This window comes from Aplidium turbinatum, chromosome 8 (genome assembly GCF_918807975.1).
Source record: "Aplidium turbinatum chromosome 8, kaAplTurb1.1, whole genome shotgun sequence".
NCBI lineage: Eukaryota > Metazoa > Chordata > Ascidiacea > Aplousobranchia > Polyclinidae > Aplidium > Aplidium turbinatum.
Genome location: NC_137479.1, coordinates 5,489,257 through 5,513,397, shown reverse-complemented (window position 1 = coordinate 5,513,397; position 24,141 = coordinate 5,489,257). Strand labels below are relative to the sequence as shown.

General features: G+C 38.2%; 1 protein-coding gene across 1 annotated transcript; it reads right to left on the bottom strand.

Moving 5' to 3' along the window:
* Positions 1–1,261: 1,261 nt before the first annotated feature.
* Positions 1,262–22,783, bottom strand: LOC145776317 (uncharacterized). The gene is made up of 6 exons (XM_082587717.1): positions 22,623–22,783; positions 15,773–15,948; positions 15,139–15,329; positions 9,560–9,843; positions 2,121–2,296; positions 1,262–1,681 (listed from the first exon to the last, which is right to left on the bottom strand). Exons 1-6 carry the CDS (start codon positions 22,725–22,727, stop codon positions 1,504–1,506), a joined length of 1,110 nt encoding a protein of 369 aa, XP_082443843.1. The 5' UTR covers positions 22,728–22,783; the 3' UTR covers positions 1,262–1,503.
* Between the last annotated feature and the right edge of the window lie 1,358 nt (positions 22,784–24,141).

The window sequence follows — 24,141 nt, the reverse complement described above, 5'->3', positions numbered from 1 at the left end:
ACCAGTTTCTTCTATGAAACCAAATTACTTTTTGTTTATTTACGTGATTATCGCAGCCAATCAGATTACAACAGCTGTTCCTTGCTTGCTTTTGTTTTCTAGATATAAAAAGGTAGGCCTTATTTAGGCACGGGCCTTATTTGAGCAGAGTAGCTTAAAGTTTTTAAAGGGGCTGCGGGCCTATTTGAAGCGAAATGAATTCCAAAACTTGTACTGGAGTTAATAGAGCTGGATTTCATTTAACTGGAAATACAATTAGAGTTGATAGAACTGCAAGAAAACTCGAAGTTAAAATCTGCTTTTCGTAATTGCTCATTGAACACGTTGTACTCCTCCACGCCAGCTTCTACTTAAACAGCCATGTGTATTGTGTAAGCATGCTAATAGAATGGCGTCTCTTTGTGGTAACACTTACAATGGTACAATGGTACATATGCAAAAAGACATTTTCAGTTATGAATTTCAACAAGTCGAAATGGTGATCAAAGCTAACTGATGTAGCCTGCATCTTTCTTTCACACTTCGTATTTCTACCACCACATACGCGCCACAGTATATCAAAATGTTGGATGAGAAATCACAGCTGCTTCGTTCATATAACTTGTGATTACTATGTTATTGTAAATTGTTTGAATGGTCTAAAATTGCAAACAAATAAACTAAAAGTTCTGTTGTCTTGATATAACCAAAAACGCTTCGTGATTGGTGATGCAATCCTAATGCAATGCAATCCAATCATCGAATTGACTACTACTTCCCTAACCGTCTACGCTATTTCACCGACGGCGAAATACTGACTTAATTTACTTAATGTTTGCGATTTTTCTTTGTTCTTCCTGGATGCGCAACCATGATGACGTCACGAACAGCAAAGCTTCTGGTTGGCTGGCCGTGTCATTGCTGCAATAGGGATCTCGTTGGGAATTAACATGCTTTAAGTGGCAACCACATTCTTTCGATTACTGCAACGTGCAATTCGTTACGTTTGTTCTTTGTTTAATCGATCATACGTTTACCAACTCAGTGACGAGTGGTTTCGCCTCCGGCTCTAATGTTGGTAGATCTAAGATCGATTCCAGGTCGGGACAAATCGAAAACTTTAAAAACGGTACCAATGGTGTTCTTCCTTGCTTAGCGCAGTGAGAAGAAGTTGGGTAATAATGTGTTCACGTCGTACACCTGATGTAAAAAAAGTAAAAATGAGCTTTGTCGCTAAAAGACCTTAACTGTTGTAGAACGGCAGTAAAAAAAACGATAACAATATTATTATTATTATTAGTTTGACATCCGCACCTGTAGAGTGAACATGCTTTCATTCTTCCATTCTCTCTTATAACTTTACAATAAAGAATTGTGGGCATAACAGTACATTATGCCCTTACACTACAGTAACTTCATCCATTATAATCAGAAGCAAAACCGCATTGGCAAAATATAAACTTTAAGTACATGCTTTGCTTAACGTCAGTATTTGGTATTTAAAGGCTACATGCAACCAAGTCTTTATTTGGAGATTGGACATTGCTCTGGCATCGTGTAGTAAGCCTCTCCATGGACCTCTGTTTTATCTGGAGTCATCGCAACAGAGTAGTCAGGAGGACATTCGCAACGATTCGCGATTTTGGAGATCTCATTGTCTGTCAGAACTCGAGGCCAAATCATGAAGTTGGTGATGTTTCCACTACAATGCAAGTAACGTGACATTTCCTAATTGGATTGAAACGTATTTTCATATTGACATAATATTGGTTGATTGATTGTAATAATATTGATTGTATTTTCATATTGACATAATTTTCATATTGACGTTATTTCATGCTATGCTTGAAATAAACTGTATTTTAAAATCCGAAACTTTGATATGAACGCTGTGGTGTTGCATCAAATGATGTTGATGTTAGGCTACATTTCATAAGCGGATTAAGACGCAATGTGAAACAATTTACCAAATGAACAACATCAAGTTAAATTGCCAATATGCACAAAAAAAAAAAATGTTCACAATCAATTGTCGAGTCATTGATTAATTGCTTTAGAATAAGTATTTCACAGTGCACTTTGGCTAGATCGCCCATTTTTGTCATGATCTTCCACACAAAAAATCAATAAATTTTGATCACCTGAAGGATTGTCGTGGACGAAATGATTCCCCATTGAAATATTTTCGTTCCTGTCCAAGAATAAGTTTCCCTCCTCCATTCATTTCATTGACACTGCGATGATAAGACTTTCCTATACCATTGACATAGCTCCCAGTTTCATCTCTTGCACTTGAAAACCATCTGCACAAATGAACCTAAATGAAAAAAGTTAAACAATGCATGAGATTTGACATCAACCAGTGTTAGTCCGGGAGCGGGGATGGTTGACCCTGCATTGTTGTATTAAGTTTTTTTTACTGTTGATTTTGGTAGCCAAGGGTCTCTATTTTCAGAAACTGCTTGATGACATGTTGTCACCTTTGGGCAATTTGAGAAATTCAAGATGGCGTCCAAGATGGCCGCCATTACCTATAAATGACCATAGCTCCTTATCCATTCACCTTAGGAAGGTGATTTTTGTCTCTATACCTAGGTTGTAGGGGTCAAGCTATCCATTAGAACGAAGTATTATCTTAATATCGTATTATATAATGGTAATTTCCAAGATGGCGTCCAAGATGGCCGCCATTACCTATAAATGACTGTAACTCCCTATCCATTCACCTTAGGAAGGTGATTTTTGTCTCTATACCTAGGTTGTAGGGGTCAAGCTATCCATTAGAACTAATTATTATCTTAATATCGTATTACAAACATAATGGTAATTTCCAAGATGGCGTCCAAGATGGCCGCCATTACCTAAAAATGGCCGTAACTCCCTATCCATTCACCTTAGGAAGGTGATTTTTGTCTCTATACTTAAGTTGTAGGGCTAGGGGTCAAGCTATCCATAGAACGAAGTATTATCTTAATATCGTATTACATACATAATGGTAATTTCCAAGATGGCGTCCAAGATGGCCGCCATTTCCTATAAGTGACCATAATTCCCTATCCATTCACCTTAGGAAGGTGATTTTTGTCTCTATACCTAGGTTGTAGGGGTCAAGCTATCCATTAGAACTAAGAATTATCTTAATATCGTATTACATACATAATGGTAATTTCCAAGATGGCCGCCATTACCTATAAATGAGCATAGCATAGCCTAACTCCCTGTAGCCTAAATCCCATGTAACTATCATATTGTAGTAGACGGGCACTAATAATTCACTATTGTCTTTTTAGGTGCTGCCCGTCAGGGCCCGATTAACCATGAGGCACAGGCCTCAGGCCCCCTGGTTTTAGGGCCCCCCATTTTTTTTACATTAGTACCGTATGCGTAGGTAGTGAAAGTTGTTGAGCCAGTGTGTCCACAGTTGTTATTTTTGAGTAACAATTTCAAATTGTGTAACGATTTTGCCGTAACAGTTGAGCACTCCTGCTCTGCATTGAAAGCGATTGCCAATAGGGGCCCCTAAACTTAGCTGTGCCTCGGGCCCCCATCAGCCTTAATCAAGCCCTGCTGCCCGTAGCCTATAATATAGTATGACGATCACCAATAGTGAAACATGAATGGAAAACAGTGCTTTTTCGTGTCCAAATTTGGATGTGAGAATAAGGCTGAACCGTTGAAAGACACTGGTCCTGTCAGTATTCAAAACTTTATCAAGCATAGCAAAATCTATGGGGACAGGTATCATGAACTTCTTGAAGAAAAATTTAGTGAAAATCGTGAATGCACAGTTACATGTCACAGAAACTGTGCTTCAACATGCACTTCAAGCCTCCAGGTTCAAAGGCATAAAAGGAAGAATCCAGAAAGTTACTCGTTTTACATTCCGCCTAAGACCAGGAGACGGTCATCACTGCCAGGGTTTATCTTCAAAGTAACTTACATTGTTTGTTTTGTGGTGAAACTTGTGTGCTTGAAAAATATCCGAAACACCCTAAACGTTGGCGACCAGCATATTCATGTCGGGAAATAGGCACCGCAGGTGGCAAGAAGTCACTCAAGCAAACTATACGTGAAGCCTGCGAACGGCGTCAAGATGAGCTATCAGAAGTTGTGCGACAAAGGGTAGATATCACTGTAAGTGACCTTCACGCAGCTGATGCAAGGTATCATGTGGATTGCCGAAAAAGCTTCTTGTCAGAAAAAATGTGGCTTCAGCTGCAACCAAGTCTGATAGCCAAACTAACATTGATTGTGCCTTTGAATCACTTGTTGTAATGATCGAAGACTCGTCCGGCTTCCTGAATTCAGTTGAGTTGCATGAAGCATAGGCTACAAAGAATTCGGGAGTGATAGTCTCACACGTCGTTTAATTGTCCCAAACCAGATTTACGCAAGGGTGATTTGCCTGCAGGTTATTGGGCGGGACAAGGTTGTGCTTGGTCATGAACTTGCGTCAGTTTCAACATCCATGTTTGATGATACTGGAGATATGAGGGTTGTGAAATCTAAATCTACCTTAAAGAAAATTCTCCAAGTTGAGGTGTCTGATAGAGTTGCTGGCAGCGCAGAAGGTTCTACTAACCTCTTCCAAAAACAAGAAGCAACTGATAGTTGATGATTTTGTCCAGGATGAGAAGTTTCATGAGGACAACACACAACATCATAAGTTAGTGGTAACAGGAGTAGATCCGGTGCCGATCAAAATCAGTGAAGGTGGAATTGTCATCTCACGGGCAGATCTGTTAACTTCACACGAAGAAGCAGATAACGTCATTGTTCAACAGGTCTTGAGTGGTGCCTCGCAAAATGCAGAAAGCAAAATCACTGTCGTTGCCGATGACACTGACATCTTTGTACTGTTGCTGCATTATCATCACATGGCAAATCTCAAGAATGTTGTATTGATGGAGTCCCCAATCAAAGGAAGCGCGGTGCTTGATATAGGAAAAAAACTGTACAGAAGCATTGTCAGGTAGTCAAATGACTACTCACGGCACATGCACTTTCTGGCTGTGACATCGTCGCCTCCTATTTCAAAATTGGGAAGGCTACTGCATTCATAACACTTCGATAGATCAAACGAAATATGGTTGGGTAAAGGATGACCAAAACAAGTCCCTTCAACCAGTCACCCTACCTGATGAAGTCGAACTAGCCCCAGAGATGGTATACGACGTCTAATAAAATATGGATGCCACGGTACTACTCCATGCAGTTCACGTGCTTGTAGTTGCAACTCTGCTAACATGAAATACACAATATTTTGCGCCTGCTATAATCGGGTTGCTATAACCTGACATCATAGAATAGTATGTAAGATAATTTAGTGTTAAACGGCCATGAATTTCACACAAATTGCGGTGGGATGGCGCAACGTTGTTGGCTTTCCAATTATGCAAACCTGGTTCGACTCCCGGCTTCAGCTGGTTGTTGAAAAACACCGCTCACCTCTACCCAGGGTGTAATAAATTGGGTGGGCGTAGTTGCTGAAGTAAAGGCGGCCGAGAGAAAGGAACTGGCCACCCTACTCTCCTTAGTGCCGAAGGCTTAGTACAATGAGAACCTTATCTTCTCATACCCGACACTTGAATCAAGTATGGGACCCCCCTTTACCTTTTACGGCCATCTTGGAAATTACTATTATGTATGTAATACGATATTAAGATAATACTTAGTTCTAATGGATGGCTTGACCCCTACAACCTAGGTATAGACAAAAATCACCTTCCTAAGGTGAATGGATAGGAAGTTATGGTCATTTATAGGTAATGGCGGCCATCTTGGACGCCATTTTGGAAATTACCATTATGTATGTAATACGATATTAAGATAATACTTCGTTCTATGGATAGCTTGACCCCTACAACCTAAGTTTAGAGACAAAAATCACCTTCCTAAGGTGAATGGATAGGGAGTTATGGTCATTTATAGGTAATGGCGGCCATCTTGGACGCCATCTTGGAAATTACCATTATGTTTGTAATACGATATTAAGATAATACTTAGTTCTAATGGATAGCTTGACCCCTACAACCTAGGTATAGAGACAAAAATCACCTTCCTAAGGTGAATGGATAGGAAGTTATGGTCATCTATAGGTAATGGCGGCCATCTTGGACGCCATCTTAGAAATTACCATTATGTATGTAATACGATATTAAGATAATACTTCGTTCTATGGATAGCTTGACCCCTAGCCCTACAACTTAAGTATAGAGACAAAAATCACCTTTCTAAGGTGAATGGATAGGGAGTTATGGTCATTTATAGGTAATGGCGGCCATCTTGGACGCCATCTTGAATTTCTCAAATTGCCCAAAGGTGACAACATGTCATCAAGCAGTTTCTGAAAATAGAGACCCTTGGCTACCAAAATCAACAGTAAAAAAAACTTAATACCGCAATGCAAGGTTAAGGGAAAAAATGGCGTTTGGCTCCCAGACTATGTTCTCAGATTCAATTGATCAGCCTACTGTTTCTTCATTCAGTGTTGTCAGATTGGGCGATTTATCTGCAATTGGGCTACTTTTAGTTGGGCTTGGCGCCAAAAAATGTTGGTTTGCGACTTGCGCTTTTTTGGGCTACTTTCAGTCTCTGATTTGGCGCGAGACGGCGCTTAAATTTGGCAGAATTTTAAGTTGTTTGACGGTGAATTTTGAGTTGGCAGAACTGAATAATTGGTAGAATCCGACCAGCCTTTGAAAATGTTGGTAAAGTTTCGGTTTATTACGGAAAAAATGACGTTATTTTTTTGATTCGGCATGAGGATTGATTTTACTGCTGACCATTAGCAGCTTTGACTGTTGTTACAGCAATGCTGTATTCATTTTCATCCGGGAGAATGGAAGGACTGACTGGCGAGTGGCGAAAGCGAAATTGCACTTGTATCAAATATCGGAAATTATAGGGTAGTTGTGATATTATCCTCTATCACTAGGCTCGACCGCAAAGGCAATCCGACTGTTGTCGAATATAAATGGAAATCGTTTATTGAATTGGAGCGAAATTACAATGATACTTGACGTTTTTGTCAACAGTCTCTCAAACCACAATTCCGAGTGAACAGAACAGGAACAGTGACAAGAGAAGTCGTTTTCTGAAATAACATAAAAGCACAAATCACGCATTTGCCTAAAACTACAAGGCATTGAAGGCAATAATGATTAATGTGAGTTTTTACATTGCTACATCCATCGTGAATATACGTCGACCTTTAGCGTTTTACGGACAGATAGTGTGAATAACAATACATTAAATCAGCAATAAATTTCACATAATTAAAATGTCCATACCAATTTTTGCCAAGTAAGCCGGTGAATTTCGGCAACAGCTACAGTCTGAAATTCTTTACACAGGATTCCAATGCGGTTACAATTCAGCTATAACAAATGAAAATAACGCGTTACGATACGTAGATAATGCGCAATAAAACTGTGTCAGCAAGCCTTCTTTAAGTGAACACAGCGCGTACAAGAATGATTGAAATGTCAGACGTTTTAACACAAAGCAATAGTCAAATTTACAAATAAGCAAACAATCTGTACTCACATCAAAGCAATCTCTTTAAAGCTGCTTGTCCGAATTCTACAAATCTCGACTTACTAATTAAGTCCGAACTGGTTGACACAAACGTAGTCACAAACCCAAGTTCACAGTTGAACAGAACTCTTGCCCCACAATTGGCTACAAACTGTCTGATAATATTTCAGGCACAAGTGCGCCTATTTAAGATAAATTTTTACATGTTTTGAAATTCCCAAATTATAATAAAGAAGCAACAAATCGAACACAATATTTTCGATGAATCATGGAATGTTGTTTCCGTACGCGATAAACTAAGATCCCAAGGGGCGATGATTTCAATAAATTGTTACGTCACAATAAACTTGGAGCCACCGTGTTTTGCAAGGGCATATGAAATCACCAAAATGTTTTCCAAAATAAAGTGTTTTTTCTATATTGTTTTAAGCTAAGCAACTTTCCAGTACATCAATTACGGTTGATCAATCGCCAGGAGAAAGCTACTATGCCGTCAAAGAAGGGCATTCGTCAATATATTGCCACTCGTAAACACGTGAACTTCAAGGAACTTTGGCAGAGTGGAGAAAATATCTTACAGTAGTTATGATCTTGGTTTAGTACCATACCATAATTTTTGAAGCTTTTATTGGTGTCTAAGCTATAAATTAAAGTGGGAAAAATTGAATGTCAGTGGAGAAACTTACTAAATGTAAACTGGTCTTCCTTGTATGATTAAAAAACAATGATAGATTCTTGTATTTTTTGTACCAAGGTGTACGAGTTTAGAAATGCTGCAGGGGAGTATAAATTTAGAGAAGTTACTCAATTGGCACTAACAATGTACCTAGCCTATACCAATCAGCAATGCATTACGGTAGTTGAGCGAGCCTTTTCGAGAGTTTCTGCAATCAAAACCAAACTGCGAAATCGTATCGGACTTCAACTTTTGTCAGCGATTGTGAGGGTCAGAACTTTGCTGCAACAATTGGAAAAATGCTGTTTGATCCCCGGTCATCAATGCGGAAGCATGACAGCTCTATATATGAATATGAAGCTTCAGCAGTTGATGATAGAATTTTGTTGGGTGTTGGTTCTTGGTAGTTCATCTGAGTTGACGGGCTTATGCTATGCATTAGCATCTACTATGGAACCATTTGTATCTTGAATTTGAAAATAGGAATTTGTATGAAGTCTGTATAGCATTGGCTCGTCTAAGTTTTTTTCTATTGAACAATGCTTGATTCAATATTGAACATTGTACTTATTGTATGTTGTATTAATGTATGTATTTTGTATATATCTACACAATCAGCATGATGGACAAAGATGTTGCTTTGTCCATGACTCTTGGGGGCATGCCCAAAAACCCCCCTAGAAAGCCTGCGTCTTCGTTGCTCAACCGTCGACGTCGCGACGGCAAATTGGGCTACTTTTAAGTTGCTTTGGCGCATTTTTGGGCTCTTTTTTTTTTTAAATCTGGTAACACTGTCTTCATTCAGAATTTATTGTAGCCTATTTACACTGTACACTGCAAATTTACCCCAGCAGCCATGGATGCCCACACTGCGAATCGAGCATTCAGGATATAACTCATCTCATCAAGGATTGTCCAGCCATTAAAATCAGTGGCGCATTTAAAGCAGTGCATGCATATGGTGACATTTTTAAACAATTTTTGAAGCGCCAAAGACACTGTTTATGAGATGTCCAGACCAAACGATTCTATTTATAGTACACTTCTGCATTTACAATTCTCCCAAAAGTTCAACTTGTTAAATAGATGGTTTTTGGCCACATTTTAGAAGATACAGCATATAATACTCCTTTGCGTTGATGCCAACAGAGATTGATGGTGAATGAACGTAGGTTAACGATGAACGACCAAAACAATAATTAGGTAGCTTATCAGAGTAAGAGAAGAAAATTCGATGTTTACGAGCGATTGAGCTGCATGGCAAGAAAAGTTTGAAAATCTTCTCGAAGTTAAACGTTTCCCTTAAACACAATTTAGTTACTTGTTTTAAGCAACGTCATCGCATCTGATTTCCCTTTAACCCACCTTCCCCGTCTTAGTCAAAGCTGAAGCTGAAAATGGGATACTGCCATCTTCCAAGCTGTACCAGAAACTTGTACTGGATGTTGTTGCAAGACTGATTCCTCGCGCACTGTAATGTGCTGGTGTTGCGTAGTTGAAAATCGATGAACCATATCTAGACCTATAATCAGTTGTTTCAACCCAAAAGCAAATGGTTTGTTCTTTCATCGAAGGGATGTGGGTTCGATACTCCACGTAATCGGTCATCTGATTATCTCGGGGAAGATGGTACGTCACAGTAGGACAACCTGTTGAAAAATATGAGATTGCAGAATGCAGATTGCAAGATGTTTGTCTACCTATACTTTCATTGGAATGGAAAAATATGATTTGCATTGACAATCAGCATCTTGAATTTGCTTTTTCATTTGAGCTCAGGCTTTGTGATGTTATTTCTTCACTAACCAACATCAAAACTCATCTGTTGTTTCACGTTACAAGTATTAGTCTGCTTGGTAGCATGTTTCCAGACAGCCACTTTATCTGGTCCAGATCTGTTAGAGATCTGGTCAGATTCGTATCCGATCTAGTAAAGATCTGGACCAGATCAAGTGGCTGTCTGGGTGGTTTTAGTGCTTTTGTTTGTAGAAAATATTTCAAACGATAAAAACTTTTTGGTTGATCAACGTTGTCGTTCTTAAGTTGATGGCATGATGATGATAGGCCCAAGTATTAGTCAAGCAAAGCAACAGGACTTGTGAGATTGACAAATCTCCACATGTTGGTAACTCTGGCAACCACACAACAGATATATTTCGCCATGTGCATGTTGATGTGTTTGATCCAACCAATTCAAAACCATCACTGCATCCATGGTTGCATACTGAACCAAGTTTACCATTGTTTGTACATTCAGTGTTGCCATTTGTTTTGGATATAGAAAGACAAAGAGGGACAGCTAAGAAAATTGTAATCGTTAAACAGTGAAATTAAGTAGCAAAGTGTTTTAATAAAAGTAATAACAATTGTGTAACTTTTAAACAAATTGAAAGCAGATTCACTGTTTTGCTTTCTTCATGATTGCATAATATTACTGGATGTCTGAAGCCCACAAATACCAACAAACTTTATCTGCTTGCTGGTATTGCACCACCACACATAAGAAGAGACGTTAACAGTCAAGCTGAAAGGCTAAAACAAACATGTGATGAAAAACATCCTCTAAATGGACAAACTGCTGCATAAATCCGGTTGAAATCAAGAAAAAGCTTCCTAACACACGTGCAGTCACTAACCTCAACAAAAGAAGAAACAAGACTTAAGCAATGGAAACAACAATTCGAAAATGACCCATCATACACTGAAATGAAGGTCCCACCATCAGAGTCCCTCCCCCCAGGAGCAAACGCTCCTTGGGCAAAGTGGAAAACATTAAATCGACTCCGAACCGGTGTTGGACGCACTAAGTCTGTAATGGTGGAGTGGGGCTACGACACGGGCCCTGTTGCATGTATCTGTGGGACCGAGCCCCAAACAGCAAACCACATTCTTGTTTGCCCTCGGCTTGCCACCCGGTGTAGTAGGTGGGACCTGTCAGTGTATAACTCCGTTGCGGAAGAATGTGTCAATCTGTGGTGTATCAACGAACTTTAGAAGACTCGATAGAAGAAGAATAGATAATGCAAAATGTGTAAAAATATAATCTGTACAAACAGCTATCCTACATCATTAGAAGCATAGTATTTAAAAAAAGCTTTCAAAACTCGCTTATAAATTGAAATTTGTGAGCCGGTTTGGTTTGCATGTCATGTATAGGCTACTTGTAAGTTTGATGAATATAAATTGCATAATGTGGCTAGAATGCTTGTTGGATAAAAACTACAAAAAACCTTATCGCTGATTCCTATTATGCAAGCACTATAACCAATATTAAAACGAAAGGAATTTTTTAAGCAGTTAATTAAAGTTTAGGTGTATAAAGGTTTGGTGATGAACTAATGTGTAGAAGTGTATCTTTAATCTAATAAAGTATGCGTTTATGCCTATTCCGAGTTTTAAGAATAGACCTATTTTTAAAGCAAATAGTGAAATGTGGTACTACTGTAGAATGCCAAAAGTGATACTCTAATTACTCTCAAACCCAAAGAGAAGATAACATGAATTGCTAAAATTTTAATGATATCCGAATGTATGAGTTATCATGTCAGATTAACACTTTGCTCCTCAAAGGGAGGCCAGATTTGGCCCCCCCCTCAAATTTCCTTTAATTACTTGAAGCACAGTAACGCCATGCACTTGGTTTTTCTTGACTTTTCCTAAAATTGCCAGGCGGATCTGATGATTTTAAATTTGATGCTAAAAGTTGTGTAGTTTTCTTGTAAATTCAAGATTTTAGTGAATTTTTGCTATTTCTAGCTCACTTCCAGCAAAGCGTGAAATGGATTACATTGCGATAACAAGCCATAAGCTCATAATTGCTTCGTGCATCGATATGCGCGAGCAGAGAAAAGCATCCTCTTGCTTTCCTTTGTTTGGTTTGACCTCAATAATACAAAGCGCGTTATTTCTTATGCTGCAAAGAAAAGCCAGTGATCACAAAGCTGTTAATTAGAAACAATAATAGCAAACGTTTTTTGCGTTATCAGCTCTACAAACAAGAATAGCAATCCACGATCAAAACAGTAGGCTATGGAGACCACAAACTATTCAAAACAGTTGTTTCAAGCAGATAATATTCATTGACGAATAAAAAACGTTACAATAAGAAATCTTCTCTTGGGTAAAGACACGAAAACCTGGTTTCGAAATAAACGTTCTATGGAAATGCTCTCATTGACAAAACTTGCAATTGAGGAAATGTATCACTGCAAATGCTTTTGGGAGAAGCCGGAGAAATAGCGTTTTTGCAAACAGTAATTGTGAGATACACTCAAAATTGTGAGATAGGCTCCATTTACACGTAGCAGCTAACTCGATGGCGTCCCTTCCCTGCTTTATGTCGCCTTTTTGTTGTTATGTCCTGTATTTTTGTTTCACAGTGCACTGTGTTTTGTTCCAAAGAGCGCAAAATAAAGATGATAATGCCTCATCTACATTACAAAATATTTTGTAATGTACAAACAAAATGTACAATGTACATTACAAAATATTTTGTACTGTAGACGAGGCATAAAGTTAGGCGTCACATAAGACAAACAACAAATCAGCTTTCTTCTTCATTGATTCAACATCTGAATACGTTGCCCCAATGTATAAGAGGCCGGCTATTGTGAAGACCCGCCATTTATAAACGATCCGATTATACCAAAAGTGGGACAAACTAGTGGATCAAAGAATGAATAAACAATGCTGAGAAAACTAAATCTAAGTGACGAACAATACCGATGTCTTCATTTATCTTGGAAAAATGCTGCCTAAACTTATCAACAAAAAATACCGTAAATAACGGCAAGGATCCCGAAAGCAGAATTTGCTCGACTTTGGCATGAATTTAGTCAGACATCTACAGTAATAATTCCACACATACAATAACGGGCTCTCAACGGCTGCAAGATACATAATAATCAACCTGGTTCTTGACGATTTGTGTAACAGTTTAGGGGAAGACACTACTTGAAATGATGCACCACACAAAAGATTTTCAATGAAGACTGAGTCTAAAAACCGATGTGGATTGTGCTGCACAATGACTTCAAGTTTAGGACAGAAGAGGCACAAAATATCACGATAAAAATAAAGACCTTGTGGGAAATTTTCGAGAGTCATAACACGATGCAAATACCATAAACGCTTAGTTTGCATGCTGGTCTAAGCTGGCCGGCAACCACAAAGGTAGACAACACAGGCAGTTTATAATTCGATAACAGCGCAATAAACATTATAAATACGTAAACCGACAATTTTTTTTTACAAACGTTTTACTTCTAATAGTAAATTTTCCAAAACAATTTTTTGTGAAGCGCTTGCAAACCACGGTTTGTAAAATAATTCATCATTATTATTTTTTACTTCTCGGATATTGTAAAACGTCATCAGCAAAATCATAAAAAAAAATTTCATTACTTCAATGTAGTAGGCCTAAGAATTTTTTATAGAATTGTAGCCACGTTGCTTCAACAAAGAAGCCATTTTTTTGGCAATATAAAGTTATAGAAAATAATTTGCAATCATGCAAATGGTTGGAAAGTATCTAGGCAGTCTTCTCACAATCTGGCACAAAGTGATTATGTTTATTGTATCTCTGCAAAATGTTTTACGACTAACTTTGAAGCTTCGTTATAATCATTTTTATCTTTGAAGTCAAAAGTTAATTTTTTTTTGGCCAGAAACATAATCACTGCCTTGCTGATGTTGTCGCCTTTACGCATATTTTTTGTGCTTCAAACAATAAGGACCCAGTCAGCAATCCAGTCTATTTACATTGATTCAACATTTGTAAACGTTAAATTTATGTAGATTTGCTGACTGTGGGTTATTTCACATTTCCTTTGTTTATGCATGTTCTTCAATTCGCTGTTGCATTGTTTCGACGCTGGCGGACTAAAAATGTATTTTCAAATTGATTGACGCAATCTTCAATAAAAAGTGGGCTTCGAACTTAGCTTTGTTGATGTAAATACTGTATTTTTTTGTGGATGTAATTTATGAGTCATGTTTATAAACACCCGTAAGCGAAATGACTTATGATCGAGCCTGCATGATATTTGTGATGCGACTTGACACAAATCCACAATTTTAAAAGCATCTAAATTGAACTAAGAAATTTCAAATAATTTCAACAACTTGTTCAATTGTCTTCTCTCTACTAAAAATATTCATACTACAAACTCAATTGTAGACCTAAAATACACAAACGAAGATGTAAACAGCTATTCAAGCAGGCTAAGGTGTTACTTATGAGAAATTTGGTTCCATAAAACTAGAAGCTAGCCATGAGTTTCGGAATGCATTAGTTTAGGACAAAAATGTAAGACAACAAACGCAGTTTTGCTTTTTTTTCAAATTCGTGTAACAATATTACTCTGATTGTAACTATTTTAGAATCAGTGAGTAGCCTACAATAAGATTTGCTCGCTAATCTTTATCAATGCAATAATTCGGCACACCGCACACACACTTCGTGCGTTCGATCGAGCTCTTTGTTATTCAGAACTTTGCATGAAATCGGATTAGCACGGTAATTAAATAGCGGCAAGATAAATCAAAATTGTCGTTTTTGGGTACCTTTGCAAAAATTGAAATATCAACTTTAACATATAAAATTTCAAAATAATGACTTTTCAAACTTATAGACAAATGATTTATTTTCACACCAGTGCAACTTCTGTTGAAATAGCACCAGCGGATAACACGTAACAGTTGATTGAATTTGATCCAAAAACGGCCCCCCCTTGAGCAGTTAACTTCCAAAAAAACGTTGAAAAGCAAAGGGTTCATGTATCACAACATCTTCGTGCGGTTTATTGACATGAATAAAGGAAATTTATATAGAAAACAAGCTTGATAATGGTAATTATGTATCTCTTGCCATTCGTCGAGTTTTAATGCAATAAAATTCAAGAAATCTTAAGCAAGCATTTTTGAGAGTGAAGTGAGCTTCATACGTTTTGTCGCATGAGACTCCAAGGCTGGACATGGATCAGGAATCGTGTAGTAAGCTTCTCCATGGATCTCTGTTCTGTCTGGAGTCATCACAACGGAGTAGTCAGGAGGACATTCGCAACGATTCGCAATGTTAGAGATCTCATTGTCTGTCAGAACTCGAGGCCAAATCATGAAGTTGGTGATGTTTCCACTACAATGCAAGTAACGTGACATATCATAATTGGGTTGAGACGTATTTTCATATTGACATAATATTCATATTCATAATAAGCTTGAAATTAGACGTTAAAGACGTTATTTCATAATAAGCTTGAAATAAACTGTATTTTAAAATCCAAAAATTTGATATGAACGCTGTGGTGTTGCATCAAATGGTGTTGATGTTAGGCTACATCACAAAAATACAAGAAATACTACATTTTATAAGCGGATAAAGACGCAATGTGTAACAATTTACCAAATGAACAACATGAAGTTAACTTGCCAATTTGCAGAAAAATGAAAAAAAAATGTTTACAATCAATTGTCGAGTTATTGATTAATTGCTTTAGAATAAATATTTCACAGTGCACTTTGGCTAGATCGTCCATTTTTGACTTGATCTTCCACAAAAAATCAATAAATTTTGATCACCTGAAAGATCTTCGTGAACGAAATGATTCCCCATTAAAATATATTCGTTCCTGTCCAAGAATAAGTTTACCTCCTCCATCCATTTCATTGACACTAAGATGATAAGAGTTTCCTTCACCATTGACATAGATCCCAGTTTCATTTCTTACACTTGAAAACCATGTGCACAAATGAACCTAAATGAAAACAGTCAAACAATGCATGAGATTTGACATCAACCAGTATTCTCAGATTCATTAATCAGCCTACTGTTTCTTCATTCAGAATTTATTGTATTTACACTGTACACTGTAAATTTACCGCAGCAGCCCTGGTTGCCCACACTGCGAATCGAGTGACGTGTTATTGCTTTAAGTTGCATTGTAATTTACGTTGTTGCTGATTGCTTCGTTGCTGATTGCTTTGTTACGTTGCCTTAAGTTCCTTTGTCGTTTTTACTGGTGTTTATTTTCAGTCTCAATTCAGTTTGCAGTTTATGTCGTCAGAACAACCTAGTTGCATTTTAGCGTAATAAACTTCTTAATAGAGGAATTGTAGATGGTTTCACTACATTTTATTACGCTAATAAAGTATGGATCTAAAAGACTTGCGCCCTAGACTCTTAGCTGCGGACCCGCAAAGTAAAGACGCTAAACGACAATGGGTGCATTGGTACAAGTCTTTTACAATTTATCTAGAAAAGCTCGGAGAAGTTTCAGCTGAAGACAAGTTGAATTTGCTTATAAATCATATAGACGCTTCAATATATGAACTGGTGTGTGAGACAACAAATTATGATGAAGCTATCGAACAGCTGAAGCGCCTTTATGAGAAGGTTTCTAACCCCATGTTTTCTCGATTTGTTTTAAAAACTAGGAAGCAGAAGCCAGATGAATCACTAGACGAGTACATGCAGACCTTAAAGCGATTGAGCCTCTCCTGTGACTTTCGGGCCGTATCGGCAGTTGCGCATAAAGAGGAAGCTATACGTGACTCGTTTATCGCTGGGATTTCGTCAAATCACATTAAACAACGCTTGCTAGAGGACAAAAATGCTTCGCTACAACAAACTTTTGATAAAGCTCGATCCTTAGATGATGCCCAAACGTTTTGCAATCGTGTCGAAATGACTGCGAGCCAGACTCCGTCTTCACTTGATTGTGGCGCAACAGCTTTTAAAACACACTCCCATTTAGAACACACTCCCATTTAAAAACTAAATCTTGAAGAAAGTGAATGCCGCATTGGTTTAGCCGTGAAAGGATGTTCATCGCAAAGTTTAGGAATCTGTAACGTAAAAGTCGCGCTTTTTGGACAAGAGTATGATAATGTAGGAGTCACTGTTTTGAAAAATTTGCTCACCGACCTAATTATCGGACAAACTTTTATGAAACAGCACAAAAGCGTGAACATTCAATTTGGAGGGCCTATGCCAACGTTACAGATCGGAGCATTAGAAGCTATTAAAACGTCAACTTCAATACAGCTTTTCAAACACTTAAGGAAGGAGTGCCATCCGATTGCTACAAAGCCTAGAAAGTATTCTCAAGCCGATAGAAGTTTTATCTCTTCAGAGGTGCAGCGACTTTATAAGGAAGGTTTAATTGAGCCGAGTCGTTCGCCATGGCGAGCACAACCTCTTGTGGTCACTCAAGAAAATCACAAAAAGCGTATGGTCATCGATTTTAGCCAAACCATAAACAAATTCACTTGTTTGGACGCGTATCCTTTACCTCTTATGTCAGACGTAGTGAACAATGTTGCTAGGAACAGCATCTATACAACGCTAGATTTAAAAAGTGCGTACCACCAGGTAGAAGTTCCTCTGCAAGATCGAAATTACACTGCTTTCGAAGCCGATGGAAGCTTGTGGCAATGGAAGAGAACGCCGTTTGGTCTAACGAATGCAGTACCTGGTTTTCAACGGATAATGGACAACATTATCAAAGACTACGAGTGCAAAGGTACGTACGCTTATCTTGACAATATTACCATTTGCGGGAAAACCCAAGAAGAGCACGATCAAAATTTATCAAAATTTCTTGCAGTAGCTCGAGAATGCAATCTAACTTTCAATGAAGCAAAAAGTACTTATTCGGCAGATACAATCGACTTGCTTGGATATAGAATCTCTAAAGGTACTTTAAGTCCTAACCCCGAAAGAGTGGAATCTTTACTAAAAATCCCGCCTCCAAAAAGTAGTAAACAACAGCAGAGGATTGTCGGTTTATTTGCGTATTATGCGCAATGGATTTCGCGTTATTCTGACAAGATTCAGCCTCTAATTCGAAACACTACCTTTCCTCTGAATGATGCAGCCCTAAACTCTTTCGCGACGTTGAAAGCTGAATTGGCTCAAGTTACGCTTGGAGTGATAGATGAAGAAATTTCATTTACAGTAGAAACTGACGCATCTGACATTGCCATTTCAGCCACTTTAAATCAGAACGGGCGACCCGTTGCTTTTTTTTCCAGGACACTCAACAAAAGTGAAAAAGTTCACTCAAGCATAGAGAAAGAAGCGACGGCAATTATCGAAGCCATTCGAAAATGGAGTCATTTTCTAGCGGGACGCCGATTCAAACTTGTCACACTCACAGATCAAAAATCGGTGGCATTCATGTACAACAGCAACAACCATGGCAAGGTAAAAAACGCAAAAATTTTGAGATGGCGACTGGAACTATCTAGGGATGGGCAAAATAGAATACCGAATATAGAATAACCGGTTGCAGAGCCTAACCGGTTTCAAAATGCGTATGAAATCGGATAATTGAAACCGCTTTAACGATCTACTTCGTACTAGTCCGTTTGGTCGCAACGAATTCGCTGCAGCGAAAGTAGAATTGTTTATCGATTTAGTGTGATGCGGCGTAGGAAAAACGCACGAGTTTCATTGTTCACAAGAGATCTTTCTTGTCAAGCGCTTTGTAGTCCTCACAGTCTTGCGGAAGTGTGGCATGAAACAGCTTAATCCACTTTTAGGATTTTTCTCTATTTCGGTACCACAAACCTAAGTTGTTTCTGGCAGAATAGAAGGCTCGACTTGCCTTCTCTGAGCAACCCAACATCGTGAGCTCCAACTCTCGCATGTAAGGCAACGTCGTGAGGACTAGCGACCCTCTCCCGTCCCGTACAGAGGACCCCTACCGCTTAGTACAGGGGTAACGAACGTTTTTGTGGTCGCGGGCTACACAACTTAGCGCTTGTCAAAATTCTATGACGTCATAGATTGGAATCGACCAAACTACAAGGTGTGTATAGTGTTTTAACAACTTTGCCTTGGAGCTTTCCTATTTTCTAACTTTAAACCTTGAAAGTTAGCGTTTAGGGCAAGAAAATAACAAAGGAAAAGCGATTGTCAAATCGTTTTGCGGGCCTCACAAAACTCTTTGACGGGCCGCATGCGGCCCGCAGGTTCGTCACCTCTGGCTTAGAACAACGCAGGGCACTCTACCTTTGCGTATCTCGGGCAAACCCAGCAGCCCTCATCAGACACTGGTGGTGGTGGTGGGGTGTTATGTGGACACGAAACAGCTTAATCCGCTTTCGAGATTTTGCTCTATTTCGGTACCACGAACCTAGGTTGTTTCTGGTAGAACACAAGGGTCGACTTGCCTTCGCTGAGCAACCCAACATCAGAAGCTCCCACTCTCCTATGTAGGGCAACGTTGACCACAGGGTGTGAGGATTAGCGACCCTCCCACGCAGAAGTACGTACGGGTAGTTGGCTTTGACTTAGCTTTTACTACCGGTATGTCAGTACAGTGACATGGACGACTTGTTGGGCTGTGGGATTGAAGATGCTACATGCAGTAGTGAAGATGAATCTGCAAATTTGGTTTCCCCACCTTCAGAAATAGATATGCCTATCTCACGTTGTTGAAAGCATCCACTACGGTACATCACTTGAAAACGCCCTTGTTTGGAGGAAAGCAAACAAAAAACAATTTTCTTGTTTATATCAGTTAGTTTCAAATTATTTTTGTGTACCTGCTACATCTGCTTCTTCAGAGAGATGTTTTTCAAGTGCAGGTTTAACTGCCACCAAGTTGAGATCTCGTTTGACAGGTGAAAATTTAGAAAACCTAAATTTGTTACACTGTGATAAGCAATTTTTGTGATGTTCATTGTTTTTGTATAGTCATAAAAATCATTAAAATGTGTCGATGGTAAAAACTGTTAATTATTCTAGAATAGATATCTGTATTCTATATTCGGTTTCAGTATTCTAGAATATTCTAGAATAGCTAATTATTCTATTTTGCCCATCCCTAGAACTATCACAGTACGATTATGAAATTGTTTATCGAGCAGGGAAGTATAATACTGCTCCCGACACTTTATCTAGAGTGTATTGTGCAACTATGATGGACAATTCGTTGTATGAAATTCATGCGGCCTTATGCCACCCTGGAGTAACTCGCATGCATCATTATGTTAAAACAAAGAATTTGCCTTATTCTATTGATGACATCCGTAAAATGACATCCGCTTGTGAAATTTGTGCTGAGTTGAAACCTAAGTTCTACAAGCCAATTGAAATTCCATTGATAAAAGCTACGCAACCTATGGAGCGCTTAAGCATCGATTTCAAAGGACCTTTACCTTCTGCTACGAATAACAAATACATTCTGACTGTAGTAGATGAGTACTCTCGATTTCCTTTCGCCTTTCCTTGTAGTAAAGTAGACACTGAAACTGTAATCTCGTGCATGTCTAGTCTTTTTGCAATGTTTGGTAAATGTGGTTATGTGCATTCGGATAGAGGTGCATCGTTTATGTCTAAGGATTTTGTGTCTTACATGTACAGTTTGCGTATTCCTACCAGCAGAACCTCTATATACAATCCACGGGCTAATGGCCAATGCGAAAGATACAACGACGTAATTTGGACTTCTGTAAAACTTGCTTTGAAAACTCGAGATCTTCCTATTTCTAAATGGGAGTGTGTTTTACCTGATGTTTTACATTCTATGCGCTCTTTATTATGTACTGCAACAAACGTGACGCCACACGAGCGATTTTTTAATTTTCAGCGTCGTTCAAGTCTAGGTCTTTCCATACCTACTTGGGTTAAATGTCCTCAAAAAGTTTTATTGAGACGACACGTTCGTGCTAGCAAGTATGAACCGCTTGTCGAAGAAGTGGAAATGACTCATGCAACTCCGAACTACGCGCACGTTCGTTTCGCGAACGGACGCGAAACCACAGTGTCAATTCGTGACATCGCTCCAACTGCTCGTGGTGGCCTTGACGAGTCGACTCTTAGTTTGCCGGATCCCGGGAGTCCAAACGAAGGGATAGACAATCCATCTGTGGAATTTCCCGAACAAATAACAACTAATAATGAGTCTGTCAATGAAGATGCACCTGCCCCGTCATCGGAAACTCATATACCGACTGATTCCAGCGAGCGCCCCATGCCCCGGCGCTCATCTCGTTCAAGGCGACCGCCAAACAGATTTGTAAATTAATTAAATGTATTTAATGTATTAGCGCCTTTAATTTTTGTCGATCCCTATTGATAATCTATGGAAGGGGTGAATGACGTGTTATTGCTTTAAGTTGCATTGTAATTTACGTTGTTGCTGATTGCTTCGTTGCTGATTGCTTTGTTACGTTGCCTTAAGTTCCTTTGTCGTTTTTACTGGTGTTTATTTTCAGTCTCAATTCAGTTTGCAGTTTATGTCGTCAGAACAACCTAGTTGCATTTTAGCGTAATAAACTTTTAAATAGAGGAATTGTAGATGGTTTCACTACATCGAGCATCCAGGATATAACTCATCTCATCAAGGATTGTCCAGCCAACCCTTTGAAGGTTGGGGGGGGGCTGTCAATTCAACTTTTTTGTATAACAGTTATATCTCTAAAACCACTGAGGCTGCGACTACGAGATTTCTTGACTTTTCCTAACTTTTATACACTTCTACTGAGCTGAAATTTTGAGCGAATAAAGGTTATAAATTGAGAGGTATAAGGCATTCCTCAGCACATCCTCTGAAATATCTCATATTCTATTTATATGTTATTTTGCATTATTATAATTATGTTATATTGCATTATTATATTATTTTGCATGAAAAATATACATTCAAATTGAGATTATGTAAAACAAAATTTAATCGCAACATTGCAACGCATGTTCTTCATTACTCTACCAATAAATAATGTGTAAACTCATCGCAAAATATTCCAAAAGTCATAAGTCACCTCAACATTTCAACGAATATGAGCAGTTCTAAAATTCACATAGTATTAATTTTCGGATATGCTCAGCGTGAATAATTTTACAAAGTGAATCCCAAATTTTTAAATCGTGCCTTAATAAATATCAGAGATATCACTTTTAAAGCATACGAAGAATCGACAGCCTCACCACCCCAAACTGAGCAAGACTCCAGGAGCCCAACCTTCTAAAGGTTAAAATCAATGGCGGATTTAAAGCAGTGGACGCATATGGTGACATTTTTAAACAATTTTGGAAGCGCCAAAGACACTGTTTATGGGATGTCCAGACCAAACGATTCTATTTATAGTAGGCTACACTTTTGCATTTACAATTTTCCCAAAAGCTCAACTTGTTAAATGGATGGTTTTTGGCCACATTTTAGAAGATACAGCATAAAATACTCCTTTGCGTTGATGCCAACAGAGATTGATTGTAAGTTAACGATGAACGACCAAAACAATAGTAAGGTAGGTAAGGTAGCTTATCAGAGTAATGCGAAGAAAATTCAATGTTTACGAGTGATTGAGGTGCATGGCAAGAAAAGTTTGAAAATCTTCTCGAAAATAAACGTTTCCTTTAAACACAATTTAGTTACTTGTTTTAAGCAACGTAATCGAATCTGATTTCACTTTAACCTACCTTCCCCGTCTTAGTCAAAGCTGAAGCTGAAAATGGGATACTGCCACCGTCCAAGGTAAACCAGAAATTTGTACTGGATGTTGTTGCAAGGCTGATTCCTCGCATATTGATTTGTGCTGGTGTTGCGTAGTCGACAATCGATGAACCATAACCAGACGTATAATCAGTTGTTTCAACCCAAAAGCAAATGGTTTGTTCCTTCATCGAAGGGACGTGGGTTCGATACTCCACGTAATCGGTCATCTGATTATCTCGGGGAAGATAGTACGTCACAGTAGGACAACCTGTTGAATAATGCGATTGCAGATTGCAAGATGTTTGTTAGACTATAAGTTTATTGGAATGGAAAATATGATTTTCATTGGCAATCAGTATTTTGAATTTGCTTTTTCATTTGTATCCATATTTTTAACTCAGGCTTTGTGATGCTATTTCTTCACTAACCAACATGAAAGCTCATTTGTTGTTGCACGTTACAAGTGTTTGTCAGCTTGGTATCATGTTCCCAGACAGTCCCTTTATCTGGTCCAGATCTGGTCCGATTCGTATCCGATCTGGACCAGATGAAGTGGCTGTCTGGTTTGTTTTAGTGCGTTTGTTTGTAGAAAATATTTCAAACGATAAAAACTTTTTGGTCGATTAACGTTGTCGTTCTAAAGTTGATGGCTGATAGGCCCAAGTATAAGCCAAGCCAAGCAACATAATTATATTTAAACTCGTTCTGAATACAGACCTAGCGAGATTGACAAATCTCCACATGTTGGTAACTCTGGTAACCACACAGCAGCTGTATTTTGCCATCTGCATGTTGACGTGTTTGATCCAACCAATTCAAAACCATCACTGCATCTATGGTTGCATACTGAACCAAGTTTACCATTGTTTGTGCAATCAGTGTTGCCATTTGTGATGGATATAGAAGGACAAAGAGGGACAGCTAAGAAAATTTTAATCGGTGTTCAGTGAAACAAAGTGCTTTAATAAAATTAATAACAATTATGTAACTATTGAACAAATTGAATTACAAAATGTAAAAAGCACATTCAATGTTTGCTTTCTTTATGATTGCATAAGAGATTATGCAAAATGTGTAATAATATAATCTGTTCAAACAGGTATCCTACATTAGTACAAGGCGCAGTATTTAGAAAAAACTTTCAAAACTCTCAATACGTCGGTTAACTTCATCTACTTTCGTTTGTAAGTTTTATGTTTGAATTTTTTTCATGGTAATGTAGGTTACTAGCTTTCACTAAGTTAAAATATTACGACTTTTTTCGTTACATCATTTTAATTTAGACGATTTTGTCCAACTATCACACATGAAGATAATGCAATTCATAGTTATTTATGCAATTCATAGTTATTTATGCAATTCATTGTTATTTATGCAATTCATAGTTATTTATGCAATTTATAGTTATTTATGCAATTTATAGTTATTTATGCAATTCATAGTTATTTATGCAATTCATAATTTTTTATCCAATTTATAATTATTTAATGCAATTCATAGTTA